Source organism: Gymnoscopelus braueri (assembly GCF_963280865.1).
Source record: "Gymnoscopelus braueri genome assembly, chromosome: 12".
NCBI classification, from domain to species: domain Eukaryota; kingdom Metazoa; phylum Chordata; class Actinopteri; order Myctophiformes; family Myctophidae; genus Gymnoscopelus; species Gymnoscopelus braueri.
In genome coordinates, this window is record NC_137614.1 from 14,785,132 (window position 1) to 14,812,139 (window position 27,008).

Consider the following 27,008-nt stretch of genomic DNA (forward strand, 5'->3'; position numbering starts at 1 on the left):
TCTTGTTTAGTTAGAAATATGTTATTTTAGCAACACTGTTGTACGACAAAGTATAAATTAGGCTACACTCTAAGCTCCCTAGCCTTTACTTGAGTGCAGCCCATTTAAGAGTTGGTGTGCTAACTTTATGTCCTTTTTGTGTGTGAATACTTCAGGTACCGTTAGGTACTGTATGAAAAGTGAAAGGTTTAGCGGAGAGGTCTTCCACCTCTCTGCAAGTTTCACATTTTGAATTCCAGTGAATAAGATTTAGGAAAGAAGGAAAAGAGATAATGAAATTTAGCGATACACCTTTTAATCTTTTTTCCATTCACGCAAGAAGCTGGTAAAAAATCTTATTCCAACTGCTCCTTGGGATACAAGTGTTCTTCTGCCTTCTTGTGAGGAACCTTTTCTTCTGTCAAAGGCCTCACAACTGGATTTCTCTGCTTGATCACATGCTCCATCTCATGGTGTTCACTTGTGTCCAGCTTGATATTGTACTTGGCCAGGATCTTCATGATGGGCCTGATCTTCAGCCACCACTGGTTTTTGGGGATGCGGTGCCTGTGACCGACAGAAGAGGGGGACAAACATTTCAATTAACCACATGAACCATAGCAACTGTATTGTGGATATGTCATAATCGGCAAACATTCTGTGAAAATAGGCAAACATTTCACGTTACGGCTATTTCTGCTATTTGATGGACAACAAAGTATATATAGGGTTAAGTGTTTATTTATAAGAATCTTTTGCATATTTATAATACATACAAAATACAAAAGTATAGTATTTCATAGTGAACAGATAAGTCTTACTCAATGTCGGTCTCTGCTTTCAGGTCAGCAAGAGGCTGGAAGGTGAGAGACCTCTTCTTCATGCCCAGGACACAGGCTGAGTCTGGGGTGTTAGCGAAGATACGGCCTAAAGGACAAAGGAGGCAAATGGTTAATTGAGCAGTAGCACTGTGTGTACCACTATCAAACATGACACATAGTGTTAAGTAAGATGATGATGTCATCAAAATAAAAGGATAAAAAGAAAACAACAACACCACACAATAAAGTCAAAGAAGGCCTATTTCTGTTATGGTCCTCCAGTATCATTACCTTTTAAAATCACTGAGTGGCAGAATCTCTCTTTGTTTAAAGTAGATTTTGTACAATGCAGGTATTCTAAAGATCAACATACCATGTCTGTAGCAATCCTTCAGTTTATCAGTCAGCCACATGACAGCCTTGGATCCCATCTTTGTGGCAAAGTTTCTGTCAAAAGGCGTTGGTGTTCCACCCTGTGGGAGACAAATGACATGAGTTGTACGTGTGACTTATCATATTATAATGTTTAGAAATAGTTCTAGTAAAAACAACTAGACAATTATCAAACCTGTTGCATGTGTCCCAGGACATTCTTGCGGCAGTCAAAGACGCCCTTGCCTTCTTCTGAATACAGGTTGAATATAAAGTCAGTGGTGTAGTTGGCATTGCAGTTCTCATTCCTGTCCGTGGATGATTGGGAGAGATTATTGTTATAATATAATTAATATATGACAGGAACCAACATCCACTTTAATATAAAAAAAATGGTCCTGCGTTGTTAGCTCTACTATAAGATCTGTTCAGCATAATAGAAATGGACAGTGAATATTTCAGGGACCACCAAGTTCAGGGACCACCAAGTTTATCATCAAATTGAAGTCACCAGAATGTGATTCTGTGGGTTCGTTAAGTCCCACTCAGCAACTCAACAAAAACAACTAGAAAAAGTGCTCCCCGGAGCACAGGTCTCCGCCAGGTCAGGTACGTTATTGTGGCCTCCTGGTGGCGCTATAATAGGCCAATGTGAAAAGGGTGCCATTTATTCTTAGGTCGTTCACGGCAATCGAACACTGCATTCATGATTTGAGGCATTTTGTTCCAAAAATGTGTTTTGCTAAATTAGACCTGCTGGTGGCGCTATAACAGGCCAATGTGAAAAAGGGTGGCATTTCTTCCTTGGCCTAGTGGGAATGTGTTTGTGAAATTTCACGGAAATCGCAAGCTGCGTTCATGATTTGAGGCATTTGTTCAAAACGGACCAATCCTGCAAATTTTGGAAGCGAACCTTAGCCAATGAGGATGGAATATGGGAAATCGGACAGATCCGTGTTGATCACATGACTATAGAGATACTGTGTACCGATTTGCATGACGTTTGGATACAATCTGTAGGAGTAATGTAAAAAAATGGGTTTTGCACAATTTGAGGCAGAGGTTCTGAATTGGCATCCAGGGAGTGTGTGTGCACAGTTTCGCAGCGACCGGGCCAACGGTGCCAGAGATTAGTTGCTAACACACGGACAGGACACACACACACACACACACACACACACACACACACACACGGACGGACGGACGGACGGACGGACGGACAGACGGACGGACGGAGAACATACTCCGCCATTTCGGCCTGGCGGAGACAACAACAAAAACATTACTGCACTTCCGAGACACAAATGAAAAATACTTGTATAGCATAATAAGACAAGCTAAACAGTCACTAGATCCTAATAATGGATTTTCCAGTTGAGAATACAGAGTATTACAAATCAAATTTTCTCATTTCAAAGTTTAGAAGCTAATATTACGATTGTGTACATACCGTAGGAAATTAGAAGCCACTCCAGTATTCATTACATTATACATACTGTATTTTTCTATGTAAGTGGGAAAGGGCCCTGATCTCGGCGTGAAGCAGAATAATGCGGATGTTCCTTATAGGCTATAAAAACGGAGAATCTAAATTCATGTTGATGAATTCTATGGATGAAAAGTAGATGAATCTAACCTGAGAATCAAACCTCTCTTCACTGTTGTCTTCATCTTCTCCAAAAGGTGCTCCACGTTTTGCTGTAAACCAAATCCATTGATCATGAGTGTGAAAACGTATCTACAGTGTATGTTGCTGTTCAACGAGACAGGGCTCACACTCATACTAGCTCCAATGGAAGTTGATGAATAAAGTGTCTGCTGCCTCAAAGGAAATCATCTCACCTCCAAGTCCTTAATTGAAAACTTCTCTTCATAAATGTAGGCAGCATCAGCTCCTGAAGCCAGGCCTGCCATGGTGGATAGGTAGCCACAGTATCCACCCATTGTCTCAATGAGGAACACACGACGCTTGGTGCCAGCTGCAGACTGTTTGATTCTGTCACAAGTCTGCGGCAAAACATAGAAAATGTGTTTAGGTCATATTGCATAGTGTGTGCGTGCGCGCGTGCATTGTTTGAACCTGTGCATTGTTGCAATACGTGCCTCTACGATGCAGTTGAGGGCAGTGTCAGCACCAATGCTGAAGTCACTACCAGGGACATTGTTGGAGACGGTGGCGGGGATAACCACCATAGGAATGCACAGCTCCTCGTATTTCTCCCTAGCCTGGACCAGCTCCAGACCGCCCAAAAAGGCCTACAAAGCAAAGGAAGAAAGGCAGAAGATGAATTTGTGTGGGTTTTGTAAAAGCAGGAAATGAAGGTCACAGGCTACCACTGTGAAATTAATTACATTTTCTTAATATAGAGCGAGGTTAAGTGATGTTCAATCATCCCATGCATCAAGATGTTGATGTTGACCTTACCTCAAAACCACCAATAATCACCAAAGCATGAATATTGTGCTTGGCAATGTTCAGGCTGATTTCCTCCATCAATTTACCTGTCAGAGATCTTTGGACAAAAGTTAAAAGACAACAACAAAGAAATTAGAGGCAGTACAACAGCAGATTTCTTTTTCTAACCAAGCTGTAAGGACATGAGTTGAACAGATGATGTTTATCACCTCTTTGTGCCCAGCATGGAACCTCCCTTTCCAATCCAACCACTCACTCCAGTCCAGGTGATGGGCTCAATCTGTGGAGATTGAAAATTATTAAGCATAATACAAATAGTAATAAAACTAAACAAAACATTAACTATGCATTTTATAGTAGTTAATAGTAGCAAATAATAATAATATCACAATGTCACAATTAAAATTGCCTACATAAATGTAACAGAGCCTGTGAGTTACAGTAAAATCCTTATCATGAATCAAACGGTGTACTGTACAATCGGAACCAAATGGACTTTATTGGTCCACTGGGACTTTACGGTGTAGATGTTGTGGGTCATCAGGTGTGTGAATTAGAGAAGGCAGCGGAGTACACACACCTGTCCATGAGCGAGACCATCAAAGCCATCGTGGACAGCCAGCATGGTGTGTCCCTGAAGGAGACCCATCCTCACAGCTGCACGGACAGCAGCGTTCATACCAGCACAGGGAGCACCAACATTCACAATGGCTACATTGATGTTGCTCTGATGGGGAGGGACAGAGACATGCATATAAGTTCTCTCTTGTGAGGTTGTGGGTGCACCATTTTGATGGGTCCTTTGTTCACGATCCACTCAGTCATGAAGTATAATTTTCAATAATTTGCAAAAAAAACAACAACTATGATGAATTCCATCTTTATGATTTAATCTGTTGATGTTCCTCACCTTAACATCTGGAGGGTTGAGGTGGGCCAGCAGCTTGTATGTGTTCCAGTTGTTCTCGAAGCTCCTGCTCATCACAATTATGGTGCCATGTTAGTGTTTGATGATCATTGAAAAAATTAAGGTGGTTTGACAAACCAATAGAATATAGAAATTGAATATAAATAATTATTACTTACTTTCCCCTCAGCTTGATTGCATCTTCAAATCTGCCCTCTTTCATGGCAGCAGTGACATCCTTGGTCTATCAAAGAGAGAAAGAGAGAGAGAGAGAGAGAGGATCGTTAGTGGGAGAAAGAGAGAGATTCCCTGATACTTTTAATACTATATTGGGCATGTCTTTATAGGCGAACACTTTAAAAACGTTTCAAATTATTTTCGGCACGACACCTTTGTACAACAAAGTATAAATCAATGGTTTATGGACCATACCGAGGTCAATACATTTCATTGTCTATTCAGTTAGTTAGTTAGTTAGTTAAAGTTTATTTCGGTCACAACACATTTGACATCTCGTTCAATACAAACAAAACAATTAAAAACAAAAACAAAGCAGCACAAGACTGCCAGACCGATAAGGTGTAGACTGAAGCTTTAATTGCATAATAACATAATAATAATAATCCTTGAAACAAAGACAATATTTCTACACTTTAAATAATTTCATAATAAATAATTACACATCACTATAATAATGACTGTACCACTTGTATCTTTCTTGTCAATATGTAGACACCAGTGTCTCTTTCTTATCAATATGTAGACACCAGTGTCTTTTGTTGAGATTCTGGATTCCCCATCTTTAAACCGATCCGGTAACTTTGACTGGTGCAGGGCTGAGCATGGATCACTAAATATCATTATTTCTTTAGTTCACTGCAGATAGTCTACATATTAAATAAAAAACCCTCATTAACGCTTAAATTCTATTAATTCTTTCAATGGACTAAAATCTATTTTATTTGATGGCCTTCCTGCCCTGGCATTTGGCCTTTGTGCCCTCAAAAAATGGACAACATCAAAGGCCAAGTGGCCTAGCCCCTAAAATTATGAAATTCCAGGCCTGCTTCAATCAGTCTTTTTTCTCCAGGGATTATTTTTGGCTTCCTCAAAAATCAAGCAAACTATGGTATGCTTTTGAAAACGATCTGCACTCTGCAGTAATGTCAAGTAAACTGTAAGTCGTCGTCAATGGACTAAACATGTCAGACCGCCGGTATGGTGGTACAGTGTAAATCCTCTTAACCACTTAAACCCTAAATACTTCATTGACCAGAGTCCCCCAGGGGTCTATAGGCCCCCTCCCCTTTTCCCTCTACATTATCTTTGCCGAAAATAGCCCATCTACAAACTCACAACTTGTAGATCTGCTATTTTCACAGAATATTCGCCCCACATTGGGGACACTGGGACTCATGTGGTTAAAGGACGTGATCAAAATTAATCCTGTATAAAACACCATGTAAAGCGCTTATTAAAGTGAATGGCACAAAATACGGCAACATACCACTTGCACACATTCCATGAGGGGCAGTCTGACGGCTTGGTTTCCTGACAGGCTGACAACAGCAGCAGGCGTTTCTGGGGTGGCCTCAAGCAGTGCCATCACAGCTTCCACACCCATTCTGCTGCCCTACACGACACAGTACACACAAAACACAATGTTAGACTTTCAAGAATGTATGAATTTGTCAGTGATGGAAGAAGTACTCAAATTTTTTACTGAAGTAAAAGTATCAATACCCTATTGTATAAATAATCTGTTACAAGTACAAGTTTGGCATCAAAATATACTTAAAGTACCAAAAGTAAAAGTATTAATTATGCAGAATGTCCTATTTCACAAGTTTTCTTGTAGATCCTCTATTTTCAAATTGTCAAAGTATATATACAGGCATGAAGTGGTTTTGTAATCAAAATCAAAATCTACAAAGTAACTAGTAACTAGAGTTTTCAAATAATTGTAGTTGTGTAGTAGTAGTAAAAGTGTAGTAAAAGTACAATATTTGAGATGTAGTGGAGTAGAAGTAATATTATAGAAAATTGGAAGTACTCCAGTAAAGTAAAAATACCTCAAACTTGTACAGTACTTGAGTAAATGTACTTAGCTACTTTCCACCACTGGAATTTGTGTGAGTGCGTGTATTTGGAGATGTCTTTATGTTCTGTGATTCTTGAGGGGAATCTTACCAGGATTCTGTCGAAAGCAGAGGGAGTGCCACCTCTCTGCACATGTCCAAGAACTGTGATGCGAGTATCAAAGCCGAGCTTATCAGTAACCAACTAGATACATCCAAAACAAGAAAAGCATAACTGTCGGTTATTATTTATACAACATGGAATCTAATGCTTTACCATATTGACACAGGCAGCGGCTCACCGTTTTGATCTGCTCAGAAGTAATTGCTGAGCCATCTTTGGCAATGGCACCCTCTGCAACAATGATCACATTCAGACGACAGCCCCTGGCCCTTTGCTAAAAGTTCAGAATAAAGGAGAAAATTACATTTCATGGATTTTATGTTTCATATATGTGATATGTATGTGTGAGAAGTTGCAATTAACCACTTAAACCATATATACTAATTCAACAGGGTACCCCAGGACTCTATACTAGGCCCTCTCCTGTTCTCGCTCAGGACCCCCATCCCATATGCCTAATCTTATTAGCCTTTAAAAAAAAAAAAGCATTTAAAAAAAGTGAAAATAGCCAATCTACAAGCTCACAACGTGTTGATGTAGATCAGCTATTTTCACTATTTACAAATGTTTTAGGCATAAGCGATAAGGCGCCGTGCAAGATAGGGCCCCAAATGTCTTCACCGAAAATAGCCAATCTACAAGCTCAAACACGTTGTGGTGTGATGAGTTGTGAGCTTGTAGATCTGCTATTTTCGCCAAATGTTTGCGACACTGTGTTCAAGTGGTTAAAACAGCTCGGCTGGACCCTTTATTGTCTTTATTAGTAAACTGAAACGTACCTCTGCCAGCCTCCTGCACAAGTGCTCCTCCCAGAGATCCTCTGGGGGCATCTCTGGAATGAACACCCAGTCAGCACCGCAGGCCAAGGCTGTCACCAGGGCCAGGTAACTGCCACAGAAAACACAGGTGTTTTGAGAACAGATATACAGTGCATGAAATGTTTTTATTACCGTACATACTACATACATAAGGGTCTGATGATAATACAAACAAAACTACCGGACAGAGCATCCTCAATAAAATGTTCTTTGCACTTTCAGAGTTAAATTAACACACAATCTGTGTAAAACATAATCTTTGTACACAGATTTAGCTGTGTGCAAAGATAGAAGCAAACGCACAAACACACATACTGACCCACAGTGTCTTCCCATCACTTCCAGGATGAATGTCCTCTGGTGGCTGTGGATAAATGAAAGTTGATTGTTAAGGGAGACAAAGAGCAAACTATTTGCCCAGGTAATTGTGTGCATTGAGCTGTATGCATTGAGCCGCATTCATATCCTCTAAATGTGTTGAGTATGCAGTGGTGTCTCTCTTACCTCTGTGCGGTCGTGGTGATAGCATCTACCACCTCCATGATGCGGTGCAGAGCGGAGTCGGTGCCAATCGTCATGTCAGTGCCACAGAAGTCGTTGTCAATGGAGCCAACCATGCCCACGATGTTCAGGTGAGAAGATAGCTTGGCTTCTTCGGCGGTAATTTTACCTGGAAGGAAATGTACTGCATTAGTGATCAAGTCCTGGATATTGTGGTGTGTTCAGGTCGCGAGTTCGAGTCCCGAGTCCACGACAGCCTTTTGCTGCGTGTCACTCCCCATCTCTCTCTCCCCATTTCCTGTCAACCTACTAGTGATGAGCGGGCCGACCCGTAACCCGCGGGTCCCGCGGGTCAACCCGCGGCGCGGGTGGTCGAGTCAGGATTTCAGAGGCAATTATGCGGGCTGCGGGTGAGCGGGTCAGCCGCTCTCACACGCAAAAAAAAACAAACTATTTTGAACAACATGCTTGTTTATTTAGCCCATGACAATGTTGTGCTACTGTAGACATTTAAAGCGACTTTGGGTACTTAAAAGAGCGCTATATGATATATATATATATTCCCACCGCGGGTCGCGGGCGGGTTGAGCCATAGATTTATATATGGGTTCGCGGGGCGGAAAAAACTTGAAAAAAAAGATCCAAGAAGTCCAACAAGCATGGTGGCAGGGGACTGAAATTAGTCACTTGAACCCTAGCGTCCCTATTCTGGGGGCGGTCTACAAGCTCACAATGCGTCACGTTGTGATGTGTTGTCAGCTTTAGATCTGCCATTTTCAGTGAAGATATTTAGTGTAGAGAGAAAAAGGAGGGGGCCTAGTATAGACCCCTGGAGGACTCCAGGCAACGAAGTATAGGGTTTAACATACGTTTTGTACACAATAGATTTTATGTTTTTGATTGTTTTCAAGGTCTTTAACCACCACAACCTAGGGTCAGGGTAAGGACATAAGGTATCTATCATACAAGGCCCTTAGCAGTTCCAGGATTCAGGACCCATAGCCTATTCCCTGCTCACCCAGTCTGTCGCTCACCGTCTTTGAGCAAGTCAGCCAGCAGCCCGCTCCACTCAGACCTGAACTCATCGGCACCAGTCAGACTGCCGTCACCGCCAATCACACACAGGTTGGTAATGCCCAGCTTCACCAGGTTGCAGGCTCCCTTCGTACGGCCCTCTCTGGTACGGAAATCCTTGCTGCGGGCACTGCCAATGACAGTGCCTCCCTGGTGCATAATTAAAAGGCGATGTGGGGATGTAGTTATTAAACCATTTACTGATCACACAGATAGAAGGCAGGGAAGGGAGTGAAACACAATGTAAATACTGTGAATAAATATTTACTGCTGGAGGATTCTATTGTCCTGTTAATCTTTGTAGTGGGGCGTACATCAAGCTAACATTACAACAATGAACATTTATGCCGATTCGGTTTTATAGAAGCCCGATTAACAAGAGTGTTTACACAACATACTGTGAGTGCTTACGAAGGAAGCTGTAAAATTACATGCTGGCAAGTTTAACACACTAGTGAAACTGAACTCTTGCTGCCCACCCTTTGCCGTTCTTAAACAACACCAATGACAGATCTAAGTGGGCATCACAAGCTTTGAATATGTGTGCCCTCCCCTGTTGACTTAGCCGGCCACTAAATATAGAAATGATCTTTCCCATGTCCCATTCTCATGTGATCAGATTTTGTAAAGCCAGGAGAATACATGCACATAATACCTTCTCAACAACGAGGAATAAACAAGATGCAATACAACAGGTAAACATGCTGTTTGTCCCTGTACATAAATCATGTTATTAGATAGTTCAGGTTCAGGGTGTGCTGCATGGTATATTTCTCTGTCTCTCTGCATGTTTGATTTATAGTGGCCACACTCACCAGCTGCAGCATCATGGACACACTCTCCCATGTTGCGAGGCGAATGTGGTCTCCGCCATCCACCAGCCCTTGGTAGCCCTACAGTACATAGCACACCAAAGCCCCATTAACATCAATTTGGTAATGCAGGATACCAATCTGTACCAATGTGGTCTATTTATTTATTTATTTGATTTTTTTTTAAATTAATATTATAATACAATGTTATTTATAATTATACCTCATGAACAAAGTAGACTTTGGCTCCTGTGTAGAGACCAACGCGGACTGCAGCCCTCACAGCTGCGTTCATGCCTGTGATAAACAATGGGATTTTGGATTTTGGAGCTTGATCAGTGATGATTAAGGTTTAAGATACAATAATAATTTAATCCTGATATTCACATAAATATGTAACAGCATAATTGTTTTGCTTTGTTCAATACTTGCTTGCTTTGTTCTGTCTCTTCTGCTCAGTCTTGTACTTTTATTTTTTATCAGATGTCCTATACCCTTTATCATAGGTATATGTATATACTTTTTACATTTTCTTTTCGTTTTTTGTTTTTTCTGTTCGTCTTTGTTTTTAATATCAAATAACTCTTATCTGTAATGTAAACGGTGAGGTTCTCACATAAGCCCCCCAGGGTTTCTTACCTCACCGGCACAACAACTATCACATAATGTTTCCCTTTGAAATAACTAACATGTCCTGTAAATGTATACAAAAATGTTGTGCAAATAAATCAAATCAAATCAATATAAGACATTTGTGTGAAAGACTAAGTTGTATAAAGTTCAACAATCAATACAGTGTAGGCCTACACAGCTCGATGATCCTCGATCACCCGATCACCACTGTATAATGATAATGAATTTATTTATATCTAGAACATTTCCAGACATAGTCACAAAGTGCTTAACAGAGCAGGATAAAAGGAACAACATGATAAGCATTGGAGATAAACCACAGATCAGTGAATAAAACACACAGTAGGCACAAAAAAGAGTTTTAAAAGATGACACTGATTTTGCACTATCTAATGCAGATATGTATAGGACAGTAGAATGTATTTAACCTTTCAGTGACCTGACCTATATGTGTCATCAAATAGCCATAGGAAAGTACAGAAAGTACTGCTACGGCCTGTCTGTGCGCCACATCGCCCCTGGATGTTTGGTACACTAAAGGCCAGAGTGTACGTTTTGTGTTGTGGCAGTATGGTATGGATGGGCTCTTGTTTCACCAGATAACAGCTGTAGGAAGGGGCTGGCCTATCCTTCATTCCAGAAAAAGGTCATTGCCGCTAAACTTAGCCCCAAAGAAGTTCAAGAAGGGGAGACAAGGGGGAAATAGAGCTTCCATTCAAATGTTTTGGGTTACGTTTGTAATGATCTGGCAATGATGCCACAAGGCAAGATGAAAGGAAGTTGGCTATTGAACTTCAATCAGAGCAGTTGATTTGCTACTGCAGCTTTTGTTAGCTTTCAAGTCTTACAAAGGTAAACATGGTCTTTTTTTTAAGATAGTATTATGATGCTCCCAGTGAATTCCACCCTACTTTTGGAGGTGATTTGCTTAATCACGTTTAAAGACATATAATGCAGTCTACAATAACGTATGTTGTTGGCAATATCACTCCAGAGAATACATACAGTGCAATATCCATCCACCACTGTTAGCTGCTCTTCAAACAGATCTCTAGGCATCATGTAAAATCATATTCCTTATGCTTTTAGTACTTTCTTTAAATGTCATTCAGGCAAACTATTTATCCATGATGTACCATATGTGCTCTGAAGCCTGGAGAGGCTTGGTTGATTATTTATCAACCTCAGTTACAATTTTTGACGTACCTTGGGCATCACCTCCAGATGTTAGCACGGCAATGGAACGACCAACACCCATTTTGGTGGGGTCCATAGTTTCGTGATGAGGGTCCATAGTCTTGGACGGGTATCTGGAGGAACCAGACAGACTGGTAGCTCGAAGAAAGGAAAAGACAAGGGGAAGGACACTTCCTTCGCTCTCAGTGCTTCTCAAAGCAGTGACTGATGGAGACTCAGGCTTTATAGGCGACTGTTGCTGATCCTGCTCATGCCCCCCCCCCCCCCTGACACATTCTACCAGTCACTGAACTAAATATACACTACACTACAACCACCTACAGTGGACACTTACACAACAGGATAGGATATACAGTGAACATACAGTATGTGCACAATTTCTACACAATTTTTAAAGTAATTTCTAACTGTTAGCCTAATTGTATAATGCACATAAATATATAATATATATAATATATATTTTTTTATTTGTAAACAAGAAATACCTAACATTTTATACCTATAGAATTCCCCATAAACGAGAATGAAGGATCTTGAGGAAGATGCCCTTTACCATGTAGTTACTCAACTGCAACAGTGTATCAGATTTAGGGAACACAGCTGTAATGCCACACCTACCGGTATGCTACAACAGTATAAGGATACAGTGTCCCTCACAGCAGGGTACATGATGCTCCTATGTGCCGCCTTTTTACATGAACATTTGATTAGGATTCCACAAGAGAACCTATACATTGATATTTGATTGGAGTCCTCAGTAGAGTGACAGCATGATTGAGCACCATATTGACACATAATGTTCATAATTCTAGAGTTCCTGCAGTTTGTGTACCCTTGTGCACTTGCCATCAGAAAATCTTGAACTTTTAGGTATGGCACAAGGACAGACACTCACCACATAGCAGAGAAACATGTGTGGGGTAATCATGTATACATGGGGCTATATCGTAGCAATCAAAATCTTAGGCACACCTTGACAGTAAAATATGAATTTATTATAACTGTACATAATATGAATCCGTTCCAATCCACACAAGACTCCAGTGTATTGTATAAATTGAAGTATGCAACACAATAAACAGCTGACATTATAAATACTCACTTAAGGATACACTCTCACTTTCATGTCCTACTCCGGATTCGATCCCCAGTCACCCGTACAATTGCTGAAATCTTTACAACTTAGCTAGTAGAGCCAGCCTACTTGCTCAGGGGAGAATTTGAAGTTTGACCTTTAAGCAGTACCACTTGTCACCCAGTAGTGGTCAAACCAGACCACACAGGATCTAAAAGTAGAAGAACAGGAACACCAAATACAACCACCACAATTGCGTATGTTATATTGTATTAAAATGTTATTTGACCAATCTGATTTGTGAAAATAACATTTTAATCACTAAAATCATATAGTGTAACTTTAAGTTTATTAGAATGATAACATTTCTAACTGTTCTCAGGCAATTGGCTTCTATTTTTCTAGTTAAAACAACTGATCAAGCATAGAAATGTTTACAGGTCAGCAGAGCTGAAGACTTTAAGCAGTCGTTCACGTTCATTGGTGACAATACAGACTTTTGTGTGACATACCCTCAAAATAATTGTTTTTGACTAGCCATGTTTTCGAGTGTAGGCATAAAAACATACAATTCATAGTCGACAATATTGCGCTAATACCAAATCAAAAGAAAACAACACAACAATGTTTTGTTTTTGAACTGGTTGTTAAACACACTAACAGGAGAGACTCAAGAATAAAAAAAACTAAAGCATTTCTACAGTGCAAAGTTATACAACTTTGTTACAATTTACATTTGGAATCATACAATATTTTCTTCACTTTATTAGATTGCACAGTAGAGATCTTTGAAACAGGATCAGCAACAGCAGAGCTTCCATCCCTCGGTACTTTGAGAAGCAGTGAGAGTGAAGGAAAAGTCCCCAAGTCTTTTCCTTTCTTCGAACCACCAGTCGGTCTCCTTCCTCCTGATACATGTCCAAGACGATGGATTGATCGGCACGAATCTCTGGATGATGAGGCGAGTAAATAATAAATAAGTAAATAATGTTAATGTGTTTATCAGAGATGTGTTCACATTATATACATACTCACTGAAATAATACATAATTACTATGTAACTGTTCTACTCCAAAATACTACAAATCCGTTTATCGCAGAAATAACAACTGACAACTGTTACAATGATAACAACTAATAGTGTATTTTAGTAGCTGTCAGTTTTCAAAAGTTGTCTACTTCATAAATTCTGTCATACATACATACAGTAGCATGCATATATCTGAAATTGTAACAAAATCCAATACATCCAAGTAATTTCACTCACAGTGGACTCCTGGAAATGCAGGACAGAGGCCAGCGGGTTCTGGCAGCGAGGTCGCAGGGGTTGGAAAGCTGGAGGGGGCAGGGCAGAGGCAGAGTCGGGGGCAGGCAGTGATGTGTAGGTGGCCACCTCATCGTCCAGCCGCTCCTCCTCCAGAAGGTGCATGCGCTTCCGCAGCAATGCCACCACACAGCCTGGAGCGCCACTCTTCTGGACAACAGTGTCTGTGAACAGAGAGGTTCACAGGTACCTGTAGTTGCAATCCAGAATAAACTATTATGCAAGTACACCTGAAAAGATGACACTGTGTGTGTGTGTGTGTGTGTGTGTGTGGGGCTATGCAATACTTTAACGAGATCCGTTGGCAAAATGAATTTGTTAGTGCAATGCTACCTCTGTCTCTACTTGCCCTAATGATGCCAGTCTGTGTGAAGATAAAGTCTTACTATGCTTCTCCCGCAGAGCAGAGGTTTCAAGCTTCTCAACATGGGGAGTTCTGATGAGGTTTTTGCCCGTTGAGAAGAAAATCACAGATTGTCTCTCCGGTGCCTGCAAGAATGGCTGTCCTCCTGCCCTCCTCTGGGACTCCTGCTCCCCATGGCAGTTACTTATCTCTCCCTTTTGTTCATGGTGAGATTTTATCTGGAAGAGGAGAGGCAGAGACAACAGCATGGATGAAACGGTTATGAAAGGTTGTTGTAATGTTTGAGGTGTTTTAAGTGATGCCAATGTGCTCAGACCACCAATGCAATGAAAATATATTATTTATTTGTACATTTAAAAACAACAAATTTGTAACAACAGCATAATATTGGGTTAGGTTGTGCAGGTGAGATTTAGTAAACCCTGTGGGATTTCTAGGATAATGCATTATCCTAGTACTCTAGAAACATTTTGTAAATCAAAAGTCACGCTCAAACAATCTGTTCCCTTGATTTAACTGATGAATGAACAATTAAATCAAGTGAATGGAATATTTATGAGTGCAACCCTTTCTTTACAATACATTTTAATTGTTGCCATTATCTCACATATGAATCTCCACCCTGACAAGAGAGTTTGGGTTTGTTATCTTACATCGGAATGCTGGTCTGACATCTGCTCTGCTTTTGTCTCAGCAACTCCATCTGTTACTTCCGTACATGGAGGACAATCCTCCTCTTCATCAGTAAATAACTTCTGGACAACATCCTGCCAAAATATGTTTTAAATTATTGATCTTTATTGCCTGGTGTTTCCCCTAGAAATGTAATCATGGCCTGCTGCAACATAATCACTATCAGTGTGCAACTACACCATGTAAAATTCACCACAAGCATTTCAAAGTCTGTCTTTAGAATCATTTGTTCAAATGCCCTGTGTAGGAAATTTGCAGCAAATAACATAACACATGCTCACAATAGACGAATGCACAAAAACATCATGAGTCAAACACATTCAAATACTTGAAATGAACAATAAACGAAACGAAACGCTAACTTATTTTATATAAGTTAGCGTTTCCCTTCCCCATCCTCACCTCCTTGTGTGACTGTAGTCCTTTGTCACTGCTCTGGGGGCCCTTGAGCAATGGGGAGCCAGCATAGCTCTGGGGGCCCTTGAGCAAGGGAGAGCCAGCATAATGCACCCGAGATGCAGACTGAAACCTCCTCTGAAAACAGCAATATCATTAGATGGAGGAATGAGTGTCACTGTAATGATAGTGTCACTGTAGCAGATATGGCACTCTAAAAATAAGACATAAATGGGACATACGTGTATACTGGACAGAGGACGATGCCTGGTGTCAGGGACTCTCTGTGAAGACTCTGAACAAAAAAGTCACATAAAGACAAGTCACAGTCCATGTCATGTCATGATGTTACAAGGACCATACCAGCGTTCTGGCATGTTTAACCCATTGACTATGATTCACAGTATACTTGGCATTAATATTACTGCCGACCATTTCCCAAAGCATACCGTAGTCTGATTTTCAAGACAGCCACTGGATTCAGTTAATTTCAGTACACTATGAAAATCAGCTTGCAGAGACTTGTCTATAGGTAATCCAACACAATAAATGTTATTACATTATCGTTGCATTTTAAAGCAGGGGTTCAAGAAATGTATATCCGATATAGTACCTTGTGGAAAATATTCTTTTATGGAAGTTTTTCAAATTGGATTTATTAATTGCACAATGATGTTGATAGCCAACATTGACTCAGTTATTCAAGTAAGTTTGTTAACTTTTTACTGACTATGAAGAAAATGTGGACTACTAAAACTTAAGCCAAGAAAAGTTGTCTATGTTTGTGTACGATACCGGTATATGGCCGAAACTGTGAATAGACAATGACTCACAGTGGTATGGTGCTTTAAGAGGAATAGTATCGCAATCTTACCCTTTGCTCCTCCAATGGTTTCTTTGCGACTTCTGGATACAGGTACTCTCTGTGCCTGTAAAGAGAAGCACCACGTTAAAAAGAACTACGGTATGTTTATTTATTAGAGAGCTGTTATGAGAACAACTGGCTAAAAGAAAAAAGGAGTGAGGAAGAAGAACACATTACATAAAATCGATCTCTGCTTAAGCCCAATATATACTGTATTACAGACATGTACAATGTAAATATAAATGAGCCATTACTGCATAGATAGAGGTGCCTCTGCCAGGTGTGGGGCCCCCAGCCTTCACCCCCTCATTCTGGAGGATGCTTTGCAGCGCAGCAGGGTCTGGGGAAAACTGCACTGAATGTGTTGGTCCTTTAAGAAATGTAAAAAGGGCATTCAGTCAGCACCGATAATAATTTCTGAAACCCCTTAGAGTGATATTGTTGGAGTATATCTTTTATCTGACACAATGAAATACTATAATACTGACAAGCACCACTACACACCACAGGATGAATTCTGTTCCTGAATTAATATTATTGGTTCATTATGTTTTACTGTGGAGTTGTAAACAAAGCAATGATATTAGCGCCATGGAAAGCTCGTCTTTCCCAGGTTGGCTATAGTCACGCTGAGGTGTCACTACTGAGGCTCTCCTCGACTACTTCTATTAAGGATAGAAGGCCAGGCTGATGAGGACTCCCAAATTGGATAGCCTCCGCTGAGGAATTCCCCTATGTCATAGCATTTTCCTGCCTACTGTGAGACCATCGTGTTGAGGATTCTTCCGATGTAAATATTAGTCATGTGATTGAAACCAGCCTATGGATAGAGCGAGCTAGACAGGCACGTAAGAAACAACAACCGCGTTGATTTGGGGCATTTTGTGCAAAACGGGCCACTCCCTACTTACTGACCGACTCGACTACAGTGATAATTTGCACCGATTTGCATGAGGTTTGGACAGTCTGTAGTAATATAAAAATGTGTCCCCGGGAGTGTGCATGCAAAGTTCGGTCCAACAGTGCCGGTTCACAGACACAAGGGCATGGCCTGGCGGAGACAATAAATGTAACAATAAACATTTGTAAACAAATTAACTGCTCTGTTCTTCCACCATTTTCTTATAAGAAAAGTCCGTACCAAAAAAATTGTGGGATAACAAAGGCTGCAAACAATATACAGCTTTTGTATCCTAAAAAACTTCAGTCAAAAGAAGCCTGCATTTCCATATTATATTACTAGGCGCCTCTGTAATGGGACCTTCATTTTTTTGTTTTCTGGTCTAGAAATTCAGCCTTCACATGCCACAACCTGAGAGACAGCTCCTGACATGTATTTACAGCGGTATGGTCGTTTAACCCCTGTATTATACTTTGTCATACGAAGATGTCACACAGAAGTAGCCAATGTGCTATTTTTTTAAACTATCTGAGCTTGCCCAAAATAAGGACACCAGGTGTTTAAGAGGAATAGTATGGCATCTCTTACCCATTGCTGTTTCAATGGTCTTTTTGTGACTTCTGCCAATGGGTACTCTCTGTGCCTGCAAAGTGAAGCACCATATTAAATAGACGTCTTCTGCTATGTTTATGAGAGAATTGTGGCGAATAAAAGAATAAGAAATAAGCAAAAAGTGATAAAGAAGAAAACATTATACAAAATGTAACTCTGCTTACTGTGTAGATGGAGGTGTTTCTGCCAGAGGTTTTAGGCGTGGCCCCCAAAGTTCCTCCAGCCTTCACCCCCTCATTCTGGAGTATGCTTTGCAGCGCAGCAGGGTCTGGCGAGAACTGCACAGAATCCTTTGGTCCTTTAAGAAAATACAAAAAGGGCATACTATACAGTATGTACAGCCTTGATACAAATTTCTGTTGACCTCTTACAGTGGTATTGTTGTAGTATATTTTGTTATCAAACATCCAGCATGTCAAACAATTTGTCAGCTGCCATATGTTCTCTTAGGGATATACAGGACCTGACTAACCAGTGTAAGCTAAAGTTTCAGCTGCACAGCAAAGTGCAACACTGAACTGGCACCACAAGTGACTTGGCTACGTAAGCAACATGTCAAACATGGCGATAATCTATATCTGACACTATGCCATACTATATGGTATTGACAAACATCCTCACGTACCATCAAATTGCTTCGAAATTCTGTGCCTGACTTGACTTTATACAGCGATTATCCTTTACAGTGGATGTTCCTGGTTCTGCCAGACCCAGACTTCACATGACGTGTCAGCCTGTGTCTATGCCCATGTATGGACGAAAGGGGGACAGACTTTTATGGCTGGGGCCTAAGGACAAAGTGACCAAAACCAGTTTTTTTGCCCATGTATGGAGAAAACAGGTACAAAACATGCCCATGTATGGACGAAAGGGGGACAGACTTTTATGGCTGGGGCCTAAGGACAAAGTGACCATGCCCATGTATGGACGAAACAGGTACAAAGCCTCATGTAAGCCAGACCCCCTGGGTCCGGCAAAAAATCAACCCAAGCTGTTATAATCACCTTGAAAAGCTTGTCTTTTCAAGGATATTGGTTTCTCAGCTTTGGCGTTTTATTTTTCACGTTTTACACATTTAACCTAGGCAGCAGAAACAAGTCACAGACAGTTTATGTCAAGCATAGCTTTTCGTCATTCAGGTGCTGGTATCTGTCTACATCTTATGTCCTTCCTTTACATTATTCAGACAATGTTGACAAAAGCCAGAATGAACATTTCACAATGCGTTTGAAACTATACTGATACAGTTTTAACCACTTAAACCCTATATACTTTGTTATATAATAATAATTTATATAGCACCTTTGTGCAGAACAAAAGCAAGGAAAACAAAACACAATTATAAAAGTTGATAAAATAATCAATTCTAAAATCAACTGGAAGCCAGTGAAGTGTAGCCAGGACTGGGGTGATGTGGTCCCGCTTCCTGGTGTTAGTCAGAAGCCTGACAGCAGCATTCCGGACTAGTTGCAGACGGTAAATGGATTTCTGGGTTAGGCCGGTGTAAAGTGCATTACAATAATCTAAGTGTGATGTGATGAAAGCATGAATTAACTATTATATCTCGGGAATTGTTAAAAATGACTTGATTTTTGCTATTGGGACATATATTTGGGAGTCATCTGCATAGCAATGGAAGGTGAGGTTATGGTTCTGAATGATGACACCCAATGAGAGCATATAAATTGAAAATAGTAGGGGACCAAGTATGGACCCTTGAGGGACACCGCATGGAGGAGGAAGCATCTCTGAACATGACAGCGAAGGTCGTATTTGCCAGTTAGGATCGGAGAAGTTCCAAGGCTGTTCCCTGCAAGCCAACCCAGTTCTGCAAACCGTTAATTAGGATGGAGTGATCTACTGTATCAAGGGCAGCGCTCAGATCCAACAGAACCAATATTGCAGTCTCCAGCATCGGTTGCGAGAAGTAGGTCATTAGTTTTTGATTGATTGATTTTTCAGATAAGTTATTGTTATTCATGAATGTTGACAACTGGGAGTATATTACTTTTTCTAGAACCTTGGACAGGAATGGTAATTTGGAGATGGGCCTGTAGTTTGTAGCTCGGATGGGTCCCGGTTAGGCTTCTTTATGAGGGGTTGGACTATGGCATATTTGAAAGCAGAGGGGAAAATAGCAGTGGATAGGGAGGCATTTACAATGGCAAGAATGTGAAGAATGTGAGACCTTTAACAGTTTAGTTGGTATGGAATCCAATTGCGAGGTAGAGGATTTCCTCGAAAGAACATTTCCTAATGTGTGAGAAGCGACAGGTTCAAAATTATGTAGAGATACTGAGATGTTTGGAGCGATGGAAGAAGTGTTATTGTCAGCGGTTATATGGGTTCTAATTTTGTTGATCTTCTCCACAAAACAAGTGAGAAATTTTGCAAAATACTTGGTTCCGGAAAAATAAAGATGACATATCGCACACCGTTTTCTGCTGTGTTGCTTTGAGGTATCTAAAGAGCACCAAGTACATCATACATAGGTATATGTACGCATGTACATCATACGGATCATAACCGGCTGCCTGAAGCCCACCCTGTGTCCTACCTGCCAGTCCTAGGGGGAATTGCCCCGGCCGGCCTCCAAAGAAACTTAGGCTGCTACCCTCGCCCTGGCAAGAAACATGACTGACATATCCTGCATGACAATAAACTAAGGCAGTGCCTCCAAGCAGGCACAACTCCCCGCACCCATACAATAAGGCAGCACAAGAGATGCTTAGTTCTATCCCTGAGGACCTGTCCACAAACGCATGGCTGGCGGCATCCTGGAAGCAGGAATGCGAGTGAGCTGGACTCATACATATCCAGGACCCGGGAGACAGCGTTGAAGGAGAAGATCTACCACGCCGGCAATGGACCCTGCTGAACAGCAAAGGTACTACGTATGGGTCGACTGCTTCATATCGTCTATGAAGAAGTGGGGCTTGGCAGACAGACAGCGCAGCATGCATGTGTGGGGAGCTTGAGCAAACTGCCGACCACATAATCAACACTGTTCCCTATAGACCACCTTCAGAGGAGGGCCTCGTCCTAGCGGGATCAGAGACGAGGTTGTGCCTGAACGACACCGAGTTGTACAATTGATGACAATACACGAGTAATCAGAAAACAACCTGTGATAGGTCTTATTTTATATTCCTAAACCGATTTTATGACAAAGGTCGCAATCGTTCAGAATTGGTGTTTGTTCATAAGCTGGTCCAACTGACTCTGACTGCAATGCATTCCATCGATTCCAGTTAGCCTCCAGTGTCTCCCATGTGTCAAACTTCCACCTTAACGTCCCTTCCTTGATCTTTCTTCCTTGCGCAGAATAGGGATGCTGTTTAATAGGAAAATGTATAATTGAGAACATTACAGCACACAAGTTAAGTTGCTCTTCTAACCTGTAGTTGGCCCAGCCTTCTTTCCACTCTTCAAGACAGAAACTCTCAGGGGCTGAAAAGTACAGAGAATACAATTACAATCAAAAACAGTGGGGGGGGGGCAAGGTAAACACACTCAGAGAACAATTCAAATCAATTAAATAAGGCTGGGTTGTGATAATAGCAGGCACAGCACCCTGACCCCATTTGACCTGAATGGAACACAACGGTTGTTTCCCCTATATGCATTAAGCAGTGGCGGGCCGCCACCCCTTAAATCCGACCGCCACAGTATGATTTTTTTTTTTTTAATATATATATATATATATATATATATATATATATATAGAGAGAAATATAAATATATATATATATATATATATATTTATTTATTTTTTTATCATGGACATGGCGGATAACGGTTGGATTTGAATTCACGGATATAACCGTGAATGGCAGGTAATGTGTAAAGTGTAAAGTAAGAAGTGTGAGTACAGTCTATACCACTTGGTCTAATAAAATATATTTTCCTAAATCTGGAGACAATTCATATGTAAAATATACAGAAGCCTCAAGGATATCAGCCTCCTAGTGCTGTGTCTTCAGTGTCTCATGGTCCCAAACATATAACTAAGATTGTAAACAATAAAATATACAGATATTTTCCTGCTCATTACTGTGCACATGTACTATATCTTAGTGTTTGAGCACAAGTAAGACGCGCGAACGCGGTAAGCGAACGCAGCCCTATTTTTTTATTTTTATTGTTATGTTGTGTATTTACGGACTTGTAATCCGTGTTATTTCACCGTGATGGGGAGAGCGTAGAGAGAAAGTCACGTGACTGCCTCCGCCTCGTATTGAAGTTAATGGGGGGGATATGGTTCTCCTATGCACAGAGTTTCGGAGTTCCTAGTCATCTATGCACGGAATTGCCGTTTGTCAATCTGTGCTATTTCACCGTGTTTGGGGGGCGATCGGGTTGGTTTCATAGTAAGCTCCACTCTGAGATCTGTCAGCAGCCAATGAGAGCGTGAGTCACATGGGGGCGCGGCTGCACACAGGCAGTGCACACCATAGATATATATAATATAATATGCCGGGGCGGCAGTGGCTCAGGGGTAGAGTGGCCGGGTAGAGTGAACTGGAAAACCGCAAGGTTCCCAGTTCGATCCCGGATTGGGGCGCTCCCCTAGAGTTAGTGTCGAAGTGTCCTTGAGCAAGACGCTGAACCCCTAATTGCTCCCGATGAGCAGGTTGGTGCATTGCATGGTTTCCTCCGCCATCGGTGTATGAATGTGTGTGTGAATGGGTTAATGGCACAATCAATGTAAAGCGCTTTGGATAAAAGCGCTATATAAACGCACCATTTACCATAAAGGCTAGATGGCTCAAGGGGGGCGTCGCAAGCGTAGCTCAACCGCGGCCATCTTGCAACAGTCATTCATAACATTATGTCTATGGTGCATATACTTTGAAATAACCATAGCGTGCTCAATTTTCATCCGATTTTCAAACGGGTTGGTGTGTTGTTAATCTCTCAAGAACAGATTCTGCACTGCGTTGGAATCTGTCGTGAAGGCTCGTCATAACATGTACACACTGGGCTACAAGTGGGCGTGCCTTCAGATCAGGAAGCAGGCCGCGCTTTACCCAATCAAATGTAGTGGGCGGGATTCACATGTCCGTCGATCTTTCCCCCTCGAAACAAACCCAAACTAATTTAACAATAGCGTCCGAGATGTAGTTATGATACTGCATACTTATAATTATAATCATGTTGTTGTTTTTTAAATAACATTAAGTATGCAGTATCATAACTACATCTTTGGTGTTTACAACACACCAAACAAAAAAAAATTGAGCACGCTATGGTTATTTCAAAGTATATGCACCATAGACATAATGTTATGAATGACCGTCGCAAGATGGCCGCCATGTGGGAACGTCGTACTCCATTGGCCAGCAGCGCGGGTGAGTCATCTAGCCTTTATATATATCTATGGTGCACACAGAGCCACAGAGCCACACACACACAACCCGAGCACGGTTTCATAGTAAGCTTCACTTTCGCGTTCGCAACAAATATGCATTTTGAGAACCCAAACATTTTGTGTGCGCGCTTTGCGATGCCCCCTCAACTGGACCATCTTTCCGATAGGTCAAGACTGCCAGTTAAAAAACAAACCTTCTGGTACTTTTTAAATTAATAGCGTTTTGGCATCAAGCCTTCCTCAACTTATTAAGAAAGTGGTCAGTGGTGTTGTGTGTACCGGGAGGGACTGATAGACAGACAGACATGACAAGGACTTCAGCTGCTGTCTGTAAAAATTAATAATTAAAAAAAAATCCCCCCGTACTTACGCACCCGCCACCCCGCCATCAAAAATCAACCCAGATGACTACAGAAACTGTGAACACACCTGGTAGTTGTAAGGTTTTGTGGACTGTGGAGTTGTTGAAGCCATAACATTGTTTCTCTCATTCTGCAGGAACCTGAGCATGGCTGCATGGTCAGGCTGATGTAATGTCTCCCCTTTGCCTGAAAGACAGATAAAACCTCAGTCATAGTAAGTGTTAACCCTTCCATGATGCATGACAATCATCATAGAAAGAAGCGAAATAAACAAATAGTAAAAAAGGAAAATCATCACAAGTAATTCGCTATTTTATTGTTGCACAGACAAAACAGTTACCAGCTGTATTGCTTGAAGAATTGACACCCGGAGTAGAATGCACAGTCTGCCAAGTATGAGGGCCCAGGGTCTTGGATGGATCTTTGAGACTGAGCAAGCCAAAGTTATTTAAACAGGCCTCTGTACCAGCAGTAGGCTCAGCCAAGGCAGAGACACTCTTGGGGATGGATAATGAAGGATTGGACTGTGGGGTTCTGGAAAATGTACTGGAATGCCCAAGACATGCTGATGCATGTAAAGTATTGTTTACAATCTTAGTTATATGTTTGGGACCATGAGACACTGAAGACACAGCACTAGGAGGCTGATATCCTTGAGGCTTCTCTTTTTCTGGGGATAAATCCCTATTGTTCGGTGACAAGACCGCAGGATTGTCTTTCCTTGTTGAATGTTGAGCAGTAGAGAGGTGAGCTTTGGCACCCTGAGTCTTTGAGGATGCACTGGTTGGTTTTGCATTCATGTCTTTTGTTTTTGAATTGACAGAGCATGTTTTCTCAAGTTGTGTAGCTCTAGCTTGAGTTGCTGTAGCTACAGTTTGAGGCTTCTGATGGATTGGCGTTTTTGCTGTCCTAGGTTCAGAAAATTTGAATGGCACAGGCTTGGTGCATGGCTTGCTCCTCTTTGATTTTCTCTACAAGAAAATGATAAAGCACAAAAGACATATAACACTATCATAAAAGACATCATCTCATTTAAGTGAAACAAATTAGGTAGGTTCACAAGTGGGTGAAAAGGTACTTACAGACGGAGAGTTCTCCTCCCACCTTTTGTGGGATTGACTGAAATCAGAGGGAACCTGGAGATGCAAAGATTTTGCAAGCACCGGTAGTCTACTTAGACCTGGTCTCACTGGTGCCTTTTGGTTTTTGGAACCCTCTGGGTCCTGGTTCTCCATATCCTTTTTGTTAAGGTGAGGCACAGGCCGCTGTTTAGAAGCCGTCGAAATTGCAGGCATTGTGTTAAGTTCATTCTTCATTCTGTGTAGAGAGAATCAGTGTGTTAGAAGCAATAAACTACTTTGTCTAGACTTCCATTATCACCAATAATGGTAGTCAGAAAAGTAATTAATCATAACCACACAACACACACACACGCACACACGCACGCACGCACGCACGCACACACACACACTTACCTTTTGTGATCACTGTGCATTTTGTTCTGACTTTGCTGACCAAGTACTGGTGAAGAGTCCATAATGAGGTCTAGTTTGAGGACGATATAAGGACAAATATTCAGTACACTATGATGTAGCCCAAGCGAAAATCTACAAGAACACACAAGTAAGCAAGATGACTGTACATCATGTAATATGCAGGCGGTAATGGAACGTGGTAACATTACAAACAGTGGTGGTAAAAGTACTCAAATGTTTTACTTAAATAAAAGTATCAATACTCTGTTACAAGTAAACGTCCGGTATTCAAAATGTACTTGAATAAAAGTACAAAAGTATTGGCATCAAAATATACTTAAGTACTAAAAGTAAAAGTACCCATTATGCACAATGTCCCATTTCACAAGTTTTCAAATGCATAAAATCCTTTGAAAATAGCAGGCTATTTTCAATAGGTCTGAAGTGGTTAATGTATGTTTTTACAAAGTAACTAGTAACTAAGTTTTCAAATAATTGTAGTGGAGTAATAAGTACAATATTTTCCTCTGAGATGTAGTGGAGTAGAAGCAAAAGTATTAAACTGGAAATATTCCTGTAAAGTAAAAAATACATATTTTTTTACTTAAGTACAGTGCTTGAGTACATGTACTTAGTTACTTTCCACCACTGATTACAAATATAAACCCGGCACTACTAGCCTAGCTACACTCATAAAAAGTATTGGTCCCCCTGAAGTAGTAAAATGTTCATAATAATCGTCTCAACTATTCAATAACTCGAAGTCGTTACTCGTTGTAACGTTACCCAGTCTAGTCGAGTCCCATTTGTTGTCAGTGGTGGGAAAAGTATTCACAAGTTTTACTTAACTAAAAGTATCAACTGTAACATTTACTTGAGTAAAAAGTACAAAAGTATTGGTATCAAAATGTACTTAAAGTACCAAAAGTAGAAAGTACTAATTATGCAGAAGGTCCCATTGCAAATGTATTAAAATCTTTAGAAAATAGCAGATACAAGCTCACAATGCCTCGCATCGCTCACAAGCTCACAATATTGTGAGCTTAAGCGATCGGCTATTTTCAAATGGCCGAAATGTTTAGATGGCTGAAGTGGTCAATGTATGTTTTGTAATAATAATCAAAATCTACAAAGTAACTAAGTTTTTAAATAGTTGTAGTGCAGTAAAAGTACAATATTTGCCTCTGAGATGTAGTGGAGTAGAAGTAATAGTACAGAAAATTGGAAATACTCCACTAAAGTAAAAAAAAAATACCTCAAAATTGTACTTAAGTACAGTATTTTTGAGTACAAGAACTTAGTTACTTTACACCACTGTTTGTTGTCTAGGGTTAACGTTAGCTCTGGTCCGTTAGCTCTGGTCCATAGCGTTAGAAGGAGCTAGGAGAACTACGAACGCTATGGACCGTCGTTAAGAGCTAAGATTTTTTTTACTTTGGAATACAAAGACAGTAACTTACCTTTAATTTCTAAATGGCATCAATGATTATTCCAGACTATATTAATGAATGACCAAACTGCTCGATAATGTAGATTTAAAGTTCCTGCTGAGTGAGTGAGTGTTCATTCGGTTTATTCACACAACACTGACAACATCCTGAACCAGAATTCAGTTTGTAAAAAGCGCACCATGTGATTGGTTGTAAGAAGAACGCATACTGACCAATGGCCGTGGTAGTTTTGTCTTCAGCCAATCAGCATCAGGACTGCAAAAACAGCTCCATGGAAACGACGCCAACGTTGCTTTATCACGTGACTGGATTCTTTTCTTATTTTTTTGCCGCGAGTATACCGCCATAGTCATAATATTATCCCTCTCCCCATTGCTTTATTTCAAG

The 27,008-nt window shown here is 40.9% G+C and overlaps 2 protein-coding genes across 2 annotated transcripts; both read right to left on the bottom strand.

Moving 5' to 3' along the window:
• Positions 1–273: 273 nt before the first annotated feature.
• On the bottom strand, positions 274–11,934 carry pfkma (phosphofructokinase, muscle a). Its single transcript, XM_080443449.1, has 22 exons — positions 11,742–11,934; positions 10,126–10,199; positions 9,906–9,983; positions 9,051–9,240; positions 8,020–8,185; positions 7,835–7,879; positions 7,477–7,585; positions 6,876–6,971; positions 6,686–6,778; positions 6,003–6,128; positions 4,675–4,739; positions 4,499–4,562; positions 4,169–4,315; positions 3,798–3,868; positions 3,598–3,685; positions 3,276–3,428; positions 3,015–3,179; positions 2,809–2,870; positions 1,369–1,480; positions 1,174–1,273; positions 801–906; positions 274–546 (listed from the first exon to the last, which is right to left on the bottom strand). The coding sequence occupies exons 1-22, from the start codon at positions 11,827–11,829 to the stop codon at positions 336–338; spliced, it is 2,409 nt and encodes an 802-aa protein (XP_080299575.1). The 5' UTR covers positions 11,830–11,934; the 3' UTR covers positions 274–335.
• Positions 11,935–12,717: 783 nt separating this feature from the next.
• troap (trophinin associated protein) lies at positions 12,718–26,751 on the bottom strand. The gene is made up of 16 exons (XM_080444698.1): positions 26,631–26,751; positions 25,171–25,240; positions 24,778–25,012; positions 24,036–24,666; positions 23,763–23,881; positions 21,361–21,412; positions 18,127–18,260; positions 17,939–17,993; positions 16,704–16,819; positions 16,459–16,513; positions 15,827–15,879; positions 15,591–15,722; positions 15,149–15,262; positions 14,518–14,713; positions 14,075–14,295; positions 12,718–13,756 (listed from the first exon to the last, which is right to left on the bottom strand). Exons 2-16 carry the CDS (start codon positions 25,230–25,232, stop codon positions 13,607–13,609), a joined length of 2,325 nt encoding a protein of 774 aa, XP_080300824.1. The 5' UTR covers positions 25,233–25,240; positions 26,631–26,751; the 3' UTR covers positions 12,718–13,606.
• Positions 26,752–27,008: the final 257 nt, after the last annotated feature.